Source organism: Nyctibius grandis, chromosome 9 (assembly GCF_013368605.1).
Source record: "Nyctibius grandis isolate bNycGra1 chromosome 9, bNycGra1.pri, whole genome shotgun sequence".
Taxonomy (NCBI): domain Eukaryota; kingdom Metazoa; phylum Chordata; class Aves; order Nyctibiiformes; family Nyctibiidae; genus Nyctibius; species Nyctibius grandis.
In genome coordinates, this window is record NC_090666.1 from 16189428 (window position 1) to 16204112 (window position 14685).

At 48.4% G+C, this 14685-nt stretch overlaps 1 protein-coding gene across 1 annotated transcript; it reads right to left on the bottom strand.

The window, feature by feature from the left end:
- Positions 1–10318: 10318 nt before the first annotated feature.
- Positions 10319–13334, bottom strand: SP5 (Sp5 transcription factor). The gene is given in 5 exon segments (XM_068408179.1): positions 10319–11368; positions 11905–12063; positions 12065–12113; positions 12115–12322; positions 13319–13334. Coding segments are annotated over 5 exon segments (1482 nt in total).
- Positions 13335–14685: the final 1351 nt, after the last annotated feature.

Genomic DNA, 14685 nt, shown 5'->3' on the forward strand with positions numbered 1-14685 from the left:
GACTCTCATGATTACTTGGTTGCCTTGCGAGGCATGTGCAGTTCTGCAGCTTCCTTAAGGCCTTACACACACAGCGCCCCAAAGGCGCTGAAATGATTTTAAACAGATGTAGTTGGGATACTGTTAGGTGTTTCCTGAGAGCATTACAGTGGAGTGGGTAAAATACTCTGACCCCAGAGGCATGAATCAGAGCCCTCCTAAGAAGTTAGAAAAAGCTGCATCTTGGTAGTAGAGGTGTTAATAAAAACCTAATCACTGAGGCCTGAGAGCTGAAGATCGCAAGATGTGATCCTAACTATGCTGTTCTGTTGCCACAGGCCACAAAAACTCAAGGGCATTAGCTGTGTTAGCTGATGTGCTACCTAGCAGATCTTCAGGGATAGTCAAAATAAAAGTCAAAATGTGAGAAGAGTGTGACTTTACACTCACAAATGTTAGAATTTATTTGTAGAATTCAAATTGTAAAAGTCCTTGGTATTAATCATCATTAATATAGCTCTAGATGCATCTCACACTAACGGGCATTAGTGATATATTCAGATTACTTGGTTAGGATTAATAGAGGATTGACTTTCTGATCAGCAATTAAAAGAATGTTGCACCTTTCTAAAAACAAGTACTGCTTTGTGTCAGCCGAGCTGCTGAAGACAAATCTTTTCTTTTTAAAAATTCTAATTTTGATGCTGGATTGTAACCTGTGCATAAGAAACTTCTATACATGGAACAGGAGAACAGAAAGTCAGGTCGGCCACTTAGTTTGTCTCTGACTGATGTAAGACTTCACAGCTTAACCAACAAGGACATCTCCTGTAGGCAAAAAATCAGATGAGACTATTTTATGCTTTTGATTCACCTTTTTGAATAAATGATGATAGATAAAAGTGATATCACTATAAAAAAGAGCTGTGGAATCAGCAGCAAGTCAAGAGGTTTGGTTGCTTTGATTAAGCTTTTTCATGTGGCATTGAGATGGTAGGAACTCGGTCATTTCTGCAGCAAGATTTCATGAGAGAGACTGCTCTTACTACTTTTGAGATCAAGAGCAATACATTCAGGATGTATTAAGGATCGTATATTACATAGTCTATTAGTTTTAAAGGGGTGAGGCATGCCTATAATTGGAGGTAATCTTGGTTGGATCATTTATCTTATTCTGTTTTATAAAATGTACTTTATTGTATACTTTCCTCATACCTTTTAAATAGGAAGGAATGTTTTCTAAACTGAAATAACAAATAATTAATACAGAATTGGCATATGCTCCATGGGTAGACGTTCTGCTGTGATTTAACAGTCTAGCCATGGGAGCAGGATGAGGACTGCAGCACCCCATGACTATTGCTCCCCAGAAGGAATTGTGCAGAGAGGAAAAACTCCTCACCCACAGGCAATGGATAAGGGTAAAGCTTGAAGGGTAAAGCTCCTTTTGTCAGTGTACCCAGTCAGCTCAGGGAAGCCAGAGCCATGTCCCAGGGCATCCCACCCACTCCGGGTGGCTCATGTCCCTGTAGGGCACACAAATACTGCGGCTGTTTCTGGACCTTGTGCAGAGAAGGCAAATTCCATGTGCTCATACCCCACGCTGTCTTGCAGATCTGTACAAAAACCACAGGGAATCTAAGCCTACATGATCATTCTAATTGTTTTTACCAGCATCTAAGTATTGCATCTTTGATAGTGTGTGTATCTTAATTAGAAGCTGGTTCTCAAGTGTATTGAAAAGCAACCGAACAAACCAAATAATTGTATAATTCTAATACATCATTTTGAGTACTCAAAATATCTAATTGCTGTAGCTTATTAAAAACAGGCCTAAACTTAGCCTCCTCCTTCCCCTTTCTCGATCATGCTAAGTGGCACAGGTTCTAACATCTAGATCAGAATCGAAATCTGAGTATTATAGCTGATACCTGACACATATTTTAAACAGTCTAGGATGAATGAATGCATATAATAAAAAGACAAATGAGGTTCTAATGTATTTAGGCACTTTATGAAGAATTATTTTAATGTAACCTACTATTCTGCTTTACTGGCTGTTTAATATTTAATATTTCTTAGCTGATTAAAACTGTGGTTCTAATGAGCAAAATAATTGAATGGTAAAACTAGAAGCTAATGCCCACATTTAAGTCTTTGCAATTTCAGTACTGTGCAGTCATTGTATTTAGCTTAGGAAACTTTCTTCTTCACGCGTACCGAGGAATTTCAAAATAGTGTAATTGTGCACAACAGTTTGCTTTTTTTGGGGACAGGGAAGAGAGCAAACCCCATGAAGGCAACGTAACAGCTGCACACTGGAACACCCTACAGAGAACTTCGGGGCTGCACCACAAACTCTCCTGAGTTGTGTGGGGAAACTGGGGGGAGTGAATCAGCTAAAGGCTTCTAAAAATTCTTGGGTCTTGTGTCTCTCCTCTGCATTCAGGGAGCAGAGAGGGAAACTAGGACTCTTTCTTAGCATCGATATTTGTAGAGCATAAGCAAATGTGGCTCATGAAAAGGGAAGGTTCCCTAGCTGCTTTGTCTTCTGCCTCACCCTCCTGACTGATAGAAGAGTAATGATCTTCAGATCCATGAACTTATTTTTACCCCTTGAGGGAAAAACTTTTACAAGCTCTTCCTCCGATAAGAAAAAAACACTTCCCTGTAGACTGCCAGGATGTGCTGAGTGTGTTTAGTGTTGTTCTTTGCATATTCAAGACACCAATGGGTTGCAGAGTTACAGTTCCAGTGTCTATGTGCATTAATCGAGCTGCTCTGGCCAGTTTTAAATAGTGTTACAGAGAACCTACTTCCCCTAACAAGATTGCTCATGGTTCTGGTCTCAAGTTAACTATTCAAGCACTGAACGTAGCCGATTACAGTATTCTGCAAATGGCTTCTCAGCGTCATTATACAATTTATTCAAGCATTTTATTAAGAAGCTCAGACATAGCCTTATGTCTCATGTAGGCACATAAGAAGATTTGGTTAATATTTTGGAAAACATGAAAGTGTAATCTTTGCCTGCTTAAAACTATTTCTTTCAGTTCTTTCAGAGCAAATTAACAGAAAGTCAGTGGAGCCACACTGCTGAAGGATCAGGTAATGCTGAGAAGTGGCCTCCCATATTGGGCTTCTAAGGTGTAGAAGCAATGTTTCATAACATGTAAAGTAAGCAGATGTCAAGTGTTTGGCTGTTCTTTGCAGGACTCAACAAAAGCAAAGCATTACCACTATTCTTGGTCAGAAGGAAAGCAAATTATTTAGATGTGAGGGGAAGAAATGAAGCTGTTTCCACACTCAGCTAACATACGGTAGCTGAGAACACCCAATATTCTCAGGCTGTGTTATCTTTCCTGTCTAATCTTTAATGAGTGAATAGTGCGCATTTTCCTTTCTCTTCCTCACATGTGCATCCTAGACTTGTGGAGAGCTGTCTAAAATGAGGGAGAATGTGGCAGTGTGTCTGACATCTCCTTTCCATACAGATGAGAGATCCGCATGTGGAGATCACAGGCACGCCATCTGATCCGGAATAAAGCATGTGGGATATGACCCCAAGTGAAGATACAGGCTTTGGTCTAATAAAATTTCTTTTAACCTGCTTTGTAATTAGAGCCTGTTTCGAAAGTGTGCTCTGTGATGGCTGGTTCATGTTAAAAAGGAAAATGAAAAATGTTTTTGCGTAGTATATAGGTTAACACTGGAACTTTGTTTAACAGCTAAGTACTGCTAGAAGAACAGGGACTCACAGATAACAGGAATATATAGTTTTTGCAGACAATCCTACCTTGCAAAAAATACAAAACCAGAGGCACACACTTGTTTCTGATGAAGCTGGTGATGTGGGTATTTGTAAACAGAACATTTAACCTGTGAAAAATACCAGAGTTTATGGCATTTGAATATTATTTTTCATTTCAAAGATAAGTATGTTCTAAAAAAAAAGTGTTTTCCTTATTTTTCATTTTTCCCCTTGTGGTTCATCATTCCTCCATACTAAATGCTATGGTGAAGTAATAGTTCAGGATATCTCAGTCACTGTCATGGTAAAAGTCTGTGATTCAGTGGCAACAGGAAATTACAAATGTAAAAAATATTGCCTTTTATGGTGGAACAGGTTGACAGGAAGGGCAAATTATGATCTTGCCTAAAGTGAGTTACCTGCTCAGTTTTGGCACCAATGGCCAGCAAAAACTGGTGACCAATGCCCTAGAGAAGGGGGATTAAGATGAGCTAGATAGAGGTTCCTACCTTAAGGCAAAGGTTACATTATATTGTTAGGCTAGAGAGAACAATTAAATCCAAAGCATAAAAAGTCTGTGCTTACTTGAGGACGAGGTAAACCAGGCTTCTACCACATGCTGCTGCAGGCACAATTGTGCCAATCATGGGGGAGAAAAAGCAGTAACCCTTAACTGAGACATCTGCACCAGCAGAAGACTCTACTGTAGATGCAGCAGGACAGAAAAGACAGCACAGGTACAGCTGGTACAGCTTCTTTTTTACTCTGGAGGAGGGGAGGCAAAAGTGCAGGAGAGGAAGGGTCGCTACAGTGATGCACACATTAATATACAATATTCCTACACTGGTAAAGTGTTCCTTGCCTAGGCAGAGCTAAAGGGGATCAGCTATCATAAACTGGATTATTCTGATTTCTTTGGTAGTTCAATTAGACGAAAGGAAGTTCTAGCCTTACTACCACTAACAGAGAAGTCTGAACCTGTACAGAGACTCTGTTCGAGGCCTCTGCACCATTAAAAAGTGCACTTAAATTGCTCAGCGAGTAGCTACTCAGTTCACACCTCGGTACAAACTTGCCACTTCCTCAAGAGTTTCTGGCCACTAACTTCAGTACATCGCAGCATGGGATTCACCACACAGCCACCTGTAGAGGAGATGGACCCCTACTGTGTGCCTACACGCCCTTGAGTGGATATCCATAACCTTTCTCAGTGAGCACATGGGATTTGTCCGCAGCCTCAGGCTGGGTTCCCATTAACATGGCTAAGCAGTGATGTAATCACCAGACCTGGGTCAGGGACATGCTGGGATTTTGTGTGTACTTAAGTAAACGTGTACGGCAAAAAAATTAAGAGATGATGAGAAGAAAAACAGCATCAATGGCCTCCAGGTTAAAGGCCAAATCTCACTATCCATAATCTCCCACTGACTTGTCACAGTCACAAGGTCAAAATACGTGTTTTCTTTGGTTTTCATTATCCGTAACGAAACACCTATATAACTTCAAATCAGTTGGGAGTAAATATTAACAGAGAATAAAACCCATAAATTTATTTAAAAGACCCTTTGAATTACACACACTTCTGCTGATTTTTCTCTGATCAAGGCTACTCGTTCAATCAGCCCAGGGCCTTGGATCCTTCCTCTCTAAGCTGCACGTTAACACTTACCTGACAATTGTGAGCCTTGCTGGTTGCTGAACACCTCCAGGTCCGTGATGGCTTGGATGCTGTTTAAATGCAAAGTTATTGAAGACACCTGCTAGGCAATCCCTTTGTAGGAAAGCTTTGCTATCAAGCTCACTGGTCCCAAAGACTTAGGGAGCCTGTTTGGTAAGTATTTTTAAAAAGTTTGACAGGAAAATCTCAGAGGTCTTTGAGTTGACTCCATTATGTGCCAGAGCAGCAGACTCCATATTTTTACCAGAGGATTCACAAGAATCTCATAAAAAGTGTAAAATAATTGGAGAAACTTTTAAAAAAAGGGAAAAAAGATTCTATAGCAAACCATGAGATCTGACAATAAGCTAGGCATTATACTTTTGTTTCTCACCACTCAATACAGGGATAAGCTGACAAGATCTATTAAATGTTACAAGGCTCATTTAAAAGTGCCTAGATAACTGTGCAACTGCTTGCACAGAGATATATATTTACCCTATTTATGAACTTTTGAGTGGTCTGCTAAAATCCTTTAATATCACTGAGCAGTAAAATGTATCTTTCGTCGAAGTTTCAAGACATCAGCATTTTATATTCCCTGTTTCTGCAGTATTCAAGACTAATATTAGATATAGGTGAGAATTTACAAACTGAAATAGTTAAGTTGTAGTTACTTTAAAACTTAATGCAATATCTCAAAATCTGCAAATAATTTAAGATTAAATATTTCTTTCAAAAATTACATTTATAATTTAGTATGGAAGGAAGAATTCCACGGTTCTAGGAAGGACGTCTCCCAATATTGTTTAAAAAAGCCTTTATCCTACTTTTTCTGTAAAAGTAGTTGAGGAGGTATGAAACATAACTTCATAAATTTGTTGGATTATTGCAGTGAGAATCTGGTCAGTCAGGACCAAAAGGTGAATCCTGCAACCTTCTCCCGGGTGAAAGTCTTATTCAATTCAATGTGAAAGCTTTATTGTCATAAAGCCCCAAACTTGGATTACATGAGTTGGCCCTTAACTAGAAAGAATTTGTTAACAACATGTTAAATAAAACTATCTGAAGAATAATGTTGGTTGTTTTGTTTTTTTTTTTAAATATTCTCTACTTAAAACTTTGTCCAAGTGTGAAAGTCACTTTTCAACACAGAAAACATGCCAAATCTCAAGATTTTAAACCATATCTTAATTTTTGGGTAAAGATTAATTAATTTGAATTAACTACAAGATGAATTAGTTTATATGATGTGTCTATTATACCAATGACATTTAAGATTTAAAATTCAGAAATGAATTGACCTTGAGCAGCATATGTACTCAAAATGTATAATTAAAAAGAATATTAATCATTTAATTTTATCAAGTGAACAGCTGTTCTAGTTGATTGGAAACAGCTAAAAGTGTAAAATGTATTTTGTGAATGTAAAATTAAAAGTTAATTTTATTATAGAGTGCAATTTGCCAACTAGAAATAAATTCTTGAGATGTAAGCAATGTATTTTTGTAACGCTCTACCCATACATCAGAAAGGTCACATGTATATTTAAGAGCCATATTACTATAAAAGTTTAACGATTTCAATTTAAAAGCTATCATATGATTTAGCTATTTAGAGACGAATATGAAACAGCTATGATGGATATTCTTTTTCCAATGAACTATTTAAAAGCTTTAGAGAGAAATAATGTTTCATTAAGTATTTTTTATATTCGAAACTGTTACTTTTGCTTACTTTGTGTCATAAATCCCTAGTTTTCTGCTTTTTTTTTGGTACTATTCTCACAGATTAAGATTTTCATTAGCATTTGACATCGTGGGGTTTCACTTAAATGCATCTCTCTCTTGTGACAGGTATTTAACTAATTTTGACTGTACGTATTTTTAACCTGTGGACTTTCATGCTTTAAATGTAGTCATTATACAGATATAATACAAGGTGCATAGGCTACAATGTGCCATTGCTTTTTTTTTTTTTTAAATCAGATACCACCACCCCCTTGACATGGTGCTGGCACTGCCTGGGCTATGGTCTTTTGCTTAAAACCCAAATTACTTGCAGGATCACACTTAAGTGAGTGGTAAAACGTTCAGTATTTCAGTACAAGTTGTGTCTTGAGGAATGAGTAAGAACTCAAAATAGTCCGGCTAGACCAGACAACATAGATGCTGGGTAAATTCAGTTTGTCATCCAACTGGAGAAAAATCTTTCCATGATGGTCCAGCTTAGAAATCATTATGTCTATGATCATCGGGCTGTTTTCTGCTAGTTACATCTGCCCTATCAGGAACAGTTCTCTAGTTCTTAGGCTAAACTTGTGCGAGAAACCATCTAATACATTGCTTGAGCTCACATTAATACTTCGTCTTGATCTCAGCACTTACTTAGCAGTGAAAGGCCATTATCGTGTGGCAACACCCAAGTCCGTTATTCTGTCCTCTAAGTAGACGTTTCGTGCTCTGGGATACTGTCGTTTCCCCTCTCCTACTACCAACAAGAGCACTTTACTGTCTGTTTTAAGTAGGTCTGCTCCGAACACAGAATTGAAAGACTATTTAGTGAAACAAACTCTCTTTTAAAGCAGTCTTGAATTCTGGAACACTATATTCTTAATGTAACTTAGTATCGAAGAAAGGAAGCAGGTTGTCACTGTATGCCATGAAATATTTTAAAAAGCAGAAACATTATGTTATTCCTGATGACATATTTAAATCATATGTCAGTAGTAAATGGGATGCACTTTTGTCTTAAAAGACTTTTTTGACTAAGGACTTCTGGATCAGGTCCGTCAGTTATTTCCTCCATCGCTGTGGCTCATTCTGGAACACTAAAGGTATCTTCTACTTAATATCCTGCAACAACATGCTTCTAGAGCCTCAATATTTGGCAAAAGAATGCTAACCAATGAAGCTAACATATTTCTCACAAGGCTTTCTATAATAGGACAGGTTATATAAGATTCTTCAGTAGTAAAGAAGGTAACTGCTTGGTTATTAATTTAACAAGTTGACCCTAAGAATATGGTGTGGGAGATTAATTCAGAATGATAAACATTAAAAGACTGTTGATCTGTACCATGGTAACTGTCCATTAACTTCTCATTTCAGATGTGAGGGTTGTGGTGGTATTGTCTCACCTCATTATTTCCCGAGAGAACAGATTCTCTGCAGCATTTGACACACAGACAAACACATCATTTTTACACGTTCTGTCATTACCAACGTTTATCGACCTACTGCTTTTCTTGATTCAGAAGTCCATGGCAAAGTGTACCTCTGTCATTATGGTTGTGCTGAAGCTTGTTTGACAACTGCCACCAGAGGAACCTGTCTGAGGCTGAAAGGTTCCAGATTAGTCCCAGTGAAGTTTCGATGGCACTTTTTATTTGGCTGTCTCATTAGGTAACCAGAAAATAAAGCTGACTTGGTAAAAATATAAGGAGCAAATAACATATTCTCTATGTTAAAATGCAAAATGTAACAAATTACTAATTGGGTTCCTCATTTCTTTGTTCTATACAAATTTCAGTTAAAAAAAGAAATAGGGGACTCATGACAGTAAAAAGGTCATTATTTTAAAATAAATTTGCCAAAATGAATGTATGTCCAAACACATACTTATGTGATGCCCAATGAGACATAAGGAACCCTAAAAGCTGTCACTGTCTACCAAGTACTTTTAAACACAGTTTTGTGCCAAATATCTTCCCCTGTGCAGGAGACTGACTGCCATTTCATCACACTGGGAGGATAACAAGCGTCTCCCCCTTAAATTCTGCCATTTTACAGAAAGTTAACATATGGAAAGCATGTTTTGGCTGTGCCACAAACAACTTCAGGCCCCGCGGGAATGGCTGGTTGTCGCAGGCCCTGTGGCCTGGACCTCTCTGAGAAAGGGCATTATTAACTTTGACTGCTGCCCACCTCTGCTCAAACATACATCCCAGTCTGTAGTACCTGACCTGTACGTTCACTCCCAGTATTGGCACCGTGAGTTTCTCTTTTCTCTCACGGCTTCATGTGTAGGAAACAAAATAATGACAATAATTTAAAACCACAAACAAACAAAACCAAACCAACAGGCCAACACCAGTCCGAAGAAGCTAGGGATTTTAAAGGTGTTTACCATGAGCAGCTCGCAGGTCACCGTGTGCCGAGTTCCGCTGGACCGCGGCGATGAAGCCGGACCCGTCCCTCAGCGCCCGCCGCCGCCTCAGCGGGAAATGGCGGGAAGGCGGCGGGCGCGCGCGGAGGGGCCCGGGGCTCTGCGGGAGGGGAGAGCCCGGGGGACGATCAAATGACACCGACGCGGCGGGACCTTCCCTGCGTGACCCCCGTGTTAACGTGTTTATTTCACGCTGCAGTCGCGGGTGGCTTTACAGAAACATCTCATGCTGGAGCCCCGCGCGGGGCCGAGGACGAGGAAACACTTGTATTCAAACAGAACTATTAAATAACCTGTACACGAAACTTCAGTCTTTTCCCCTGAAAGCACCGAGAGCCGGGCCCCGGGACGGCCGGACCGACGCTGCCGCCCCACCCCCGCCCACAAGCCCCGATCCCCGAGGCGGCGGCCGGGGCGGCCCCGCTCCCGCCCCAACGGCCGCGGCCTCCCCTCAGCCTCGCCCCGGGGCGGCAAGGCCGGGCAGGGCGCCTGTCCCAGGATGAGGGCGCGCAGTGGCGGCCCCGGGGCCTTACGAGCGTCCGGTCCGGGCTCTGAGGGTCCGCGGTTCCTCCCGGCGCCGCCCCCAGCCGAGCTCCCGCTCACCGGGCCCGACGCGAGTCCGAGAGCCGGCCGCCCTCTCTCCCCGCCGCCGCCCTGCTCCGGGCTGCGGAGCGCCCTCAGCCCGGGTCCCTGCCGCGGCGCGGCTCAGCTCGGCCCGCAGGTGCGGCGGCCGCCGCCGGGCGCGGGCCGGCCCCGCCCGGCGGTCACAGGTCGCGGCCGTCCTCCCGCTTGACGCCGTCCACCGCCGCCTTCAGCTTCTTGTTCTGGTGGGTTTTGACGTGCTTGGCCAGGTGGTCGCTGCGCATGAAGCGCTTCCCGCACTCGGGGCAGACGAAGCGCTTCTCGCCCGTGTGAGTCCGCAGGTGCCGCTGCAGCTCGTCGGAGCGGGTGAAGCTCTTCCCGCAGAAGAGCCAGTTGCAGACGAAGGGCCGCTCGCCCGTGTGCCAGCGCAGGTGCGCCTTCAGGTGCGAGGTCTTGCCGTACACCTTGCCGCAGCCGGGGATGTGGCAGATGTGCTGCTTCTTCTTGCCCGGCTCCGCCTCCGGGGCGCTGCCCGCGGCCGACTGGCAGTTGGGGCAGCGGCAGCGGCGGCACCTCCTGGCCGTGGCCGCCAGGGGAGACTTGGTCTGCAGCAGGGCGGCGATCTGCGTCTGGTACTGGGCGAAGTCCGAGTGTCCCAGCACCAGGCTCCGCGGCAGCGCCGCGGCGGGGAAGCGGTGGCCGCAGCCGCCCGGGCCGCCGGCCTGCTGGATGCTCCACCAAGGGATGTCCTCGGGCGGCGGGTTGGGCGAGAGCTGCCGGCAGGGCTGCGCGGGCGGCAGCAGGTTGGAGTAGCCGGGCGGAAGGGCGGCCTGGGCGGCGTAGGGGACGTATGCGGGGGGGCAGCTGGACGGCAGGGCGGCCATGGAGGAGGGCAGCATCTTGACGGGGGAAAACTCGTAGGGGTAGGAGGGGTCCGCCGGGGGGGTGAGGGGCAGTTCGTGCGCCCCCCCGAAGGAGGGCTGCAGGTGGTTCTTCTGAGGGGTCAGCCCCAGGCTGGGGTGCGGCGGCGGCAGCCCCCCCGGGGAGTGCGCCGGCATCTCGCCGCTCCACGGGTGGAAGATCCTGGAGGGGGATCCCAGCGTCGGGTCGTAGGAGACCTGCAGGAAGTCCGAGGGCGCTGCGCCCGGCTGTCCGATCCGGCTACAGGTGGCGGCCAGAAGAGCCAGGGGCGAGTGCTTGGCCAAGTCTGGGGAGGCGCTGGGGGTGCGGTCCTGCGCGGAGCGGGAGGGAGGGAGGAAGGAGGGAGGTGAGCGCGTTACTCGCCGCCCGCCGCCGCCGCCGGCCCGCGGGAGCGGCCGCGCCGCCCGCGGGAAACTTTCTGCGGCTCTGCCCGCGCCGCCGGCCCGCGGGCTGCCGGAGCCGGCCCGCCGCTCCCCGCGCGGCCGGCAAACTTCCCAAAAACAGCGCGCCCGCCCCGCCCGGAGACCGGTCCCGCCGCCTCTCCTGGGCCGGGCACGGCAGGGAAGCGGCCACTGCGGGCGGGGAGCAGTCCCCGCCCCGCGCCCCCTCCCGCCCCGGGACGCCGCCTGGAGTTACCGCCGGGCTCCTGGCGGGAGAGGGAAGTTGCCGGCCCGAGGAGCCCGAGCCCGGCCTCCCCACCCCCGCGGAGGTCCTTACCTACCTCTCCCGGGCTGCCGGGGGGTGAAGCCCCGAGAGGGAGGCGGCAGGCGCTGGCTGCCCCTGCGCAACGCAGGTCACGCCCGTAGGACGCGGCGCCCCGCAAGCCGCCCCGGGCGCGGGTACTGACCTGGAGGAAAGCCTGGAGAGAGTCGTTCCGGAGGACAGCCACCGCGGCCATGGCTACTGCGCCCGGGGCGAGGGGAAGGCGCCGGGGCACCGCCGAGGCATGGGGACGCCGAGGGGAAGACGAGGAACTGCCCAGTTTCCTTCTCTCTCTCTCTCTCTCTCTGCCCCCTTCCCTCTGATCTCCTCGCCGCTGTGCCTGTCCCACCCCCCGCGCCGCGCGATCTCCGCGGACTGTCTGCCTGCACCAGGATCACCTCCAAGAATTTGATAAGGACTTTGCTGGGCCGCCAGCCAGTCAGAGGGAAGATTTATAGCTTTGAAGTTTGCCGCTACCCAATCATCAAAGAATAGCGGCTCTTTCAGAAGCGAAAGCAAATCCTTTGAATCCACAAAGCTCCTATGGTGTGTTTGTTGGTCTGGATAAAAGAACTGATTATTAGGGGGGATGGGAAGGGAGGAGATAAAGGCGGGACAATTAATGAAGTAATCACTATGTGGGAAATGTATATACACAAATAATTGGATTTTCTTGATCAAAGGACCCCTTACCGTCTGGAGACCCTCGCATTGGATGTGCAAGACACTGGATCCCCCCTGTCCTTTTTTTTTTTTTTTTGCAATTAAGGATTTGTGGCAGAGCCCTAAAGTGACAATGTGTCTTTGTTATCGCCCGAGAAATCTGCCACCGGATTCCGCTGATAGTGTTTGGTGACTCAAAGTAACAGGAGCACGGCCAGTTCACCTGATCGGGGCTGGTCGATCGCAGTCGTAAAACTTCCCTGGAGTAATTGTCGGTGGTTCCTCCCCGCTCCCTCCCTCCGCCCGCCCTTCCCCCGAGGCTGAGGGCTCTGCCCTCGGTATGACTCCGCAAACAGCCGCACATTTTCCCCTCCGGTAGCCGGGTTTGGTTTCGCTTCGCTCAGCCGGCGCTAACCCCGTGTTAGCGGGAGCCCGGCGCGGGGCCAGGCCAGCGCGCCCAGCCGGGCCCGGGGGAGGCACGGCGGGGTGCCACCGGCAGCAAGCACTACCGCCGGCAGACACACCGACGAACCGCCCAGCCGAGAAACCGAAGGGAAAAAGTTTCCTCTTCCCAGGCGGGAGCCGAGTGTAAAAGACGCAATTTCTTTCAATGAAGACAGGAGTTTCTCTCGGCAGCGTTTCTGGAGGGGGGATGCGCGCCTGCGGCAGGCGGACTGCGCCCGGCGGCCCCGCTGAGCCCGCCTGGCCTGGCCTGGCCCGGGGCGAGAACGGGAGCACGGACGCTGTTACCGGGTTTCTGCCGCCACGCTCCCGCCCACCTCCTGCCACAAAGCCAAACTCAGCCCCGAGGGCTCTGCTCCCTCACCCCTCACCTTTCGGCCTGTGTATATACATACATATATACGTGTGTGCGTGTGTATGAAGGCTCTTTCCTGCTTTCCTTTCGACCATGTGCGAGGCGATTTCCCCGGTAACCACCACCAAGCACATCTGGGTCACAGCTTAACGCCACCGCCTGCTGCTGCGCTCACTGGTCCGCAGAGCTGCCGGGACCGCCCCACCACACCGCCCAGCAAGGGGCAGGCGGGGTCCCGCGCCCCTCCGTGCCCCTCCGCGGACCCGCTCTGCACCGCGGTCCGCCGGGGGCCCTGGAATCGCGCTCCCCTCCTCGCCGCTTCCCCATCTGCTCCGAGGCCATCGCAAACGTGTAAGCCGGCCTGTTTGGCCAGGTACCAAACGAGGACGTTCAGCTCTATCTGCGGGGTGGGGGGTGCCCCTTCGGGCAGCTGCCGGCTGGCTCTGGTCCTTCGGAGCTGTTTGCCCAGGTAACTCGACCCTCCCCGCAGTCGCAGGGTTCAATTGTATTCACACCGCCACTGAAGTCTCTTTAAACGCCAGCACACAGAGATCTTTATCCGGCTTTCCTGTGGAAACAATCACTGTCCGCTCAAAGACTTCCAAGAGTTGTAGAGCTTGAATTAGATCAGTTTCTTTGAAGGGATTAAAGTGCCAAGTCCTCTCCCACGGCTCCATATTGAATCGTCCTGGGGAGGAATAAAAGCTCGACCCCGTGTAATACTGATCCCCTACGCAGCAGCCACTTCCAGCTCTTCCCCTGTGCCAGGTAACCGCTTCACCAGGTCGGTAACAGGGAGATAAGCGCCCCGCACCCAGCTTTCACCACGCACTGATGCTCGCCACTGCCGCAGGAGCCCGCGGCCCCGCAGCAGCCCCCGGCAGGGCGTGAGGCGGCGGCGTTCCCCACCTACCTGCCAGGGTGCGGGGCTCGCGGGGTCCAGCACCGCTATCCACCGCACACAAACACCCCCCTAGCACCGCCGGTGGGCGATCTGGCGGGGGCTGCCAGCGTCCACGCGGGACGTGGCGGGAGACGGGGAACCACTGCCAGCCCCGGCCGGCAGCGCGGAGAGAGGGCGCGCACACACCCGCACACCCCCGCCCGCAGCCGTCGGGTGCCCCGGGCTCACTGGCCAAGCTCCAGCCGGGCACCGGAGCCACATTGGGGCAGGCGCGCACCCGCCTTCCCCTCGCGTCTGAGCTGCGGCCAGGGCAGCCGGAGCCGAGGGGGACCCCGACCTCTGGTCCTGGAGGAGCAACAACCCGCCAGACAAGAGAAACCGCGGCGCTTGCACTTGTGTCATCCCTAAACTTCCACATCCACAAACCTGTGCCAACCCCGGGCTCCTACGAGGTGCCCGATTTAATTCTTGTCTCGATTTTTGTTGTTTCGTTTTATCTAATAATTGCCAGGAGAATAATCTGAACAGTATCTATAAACGAA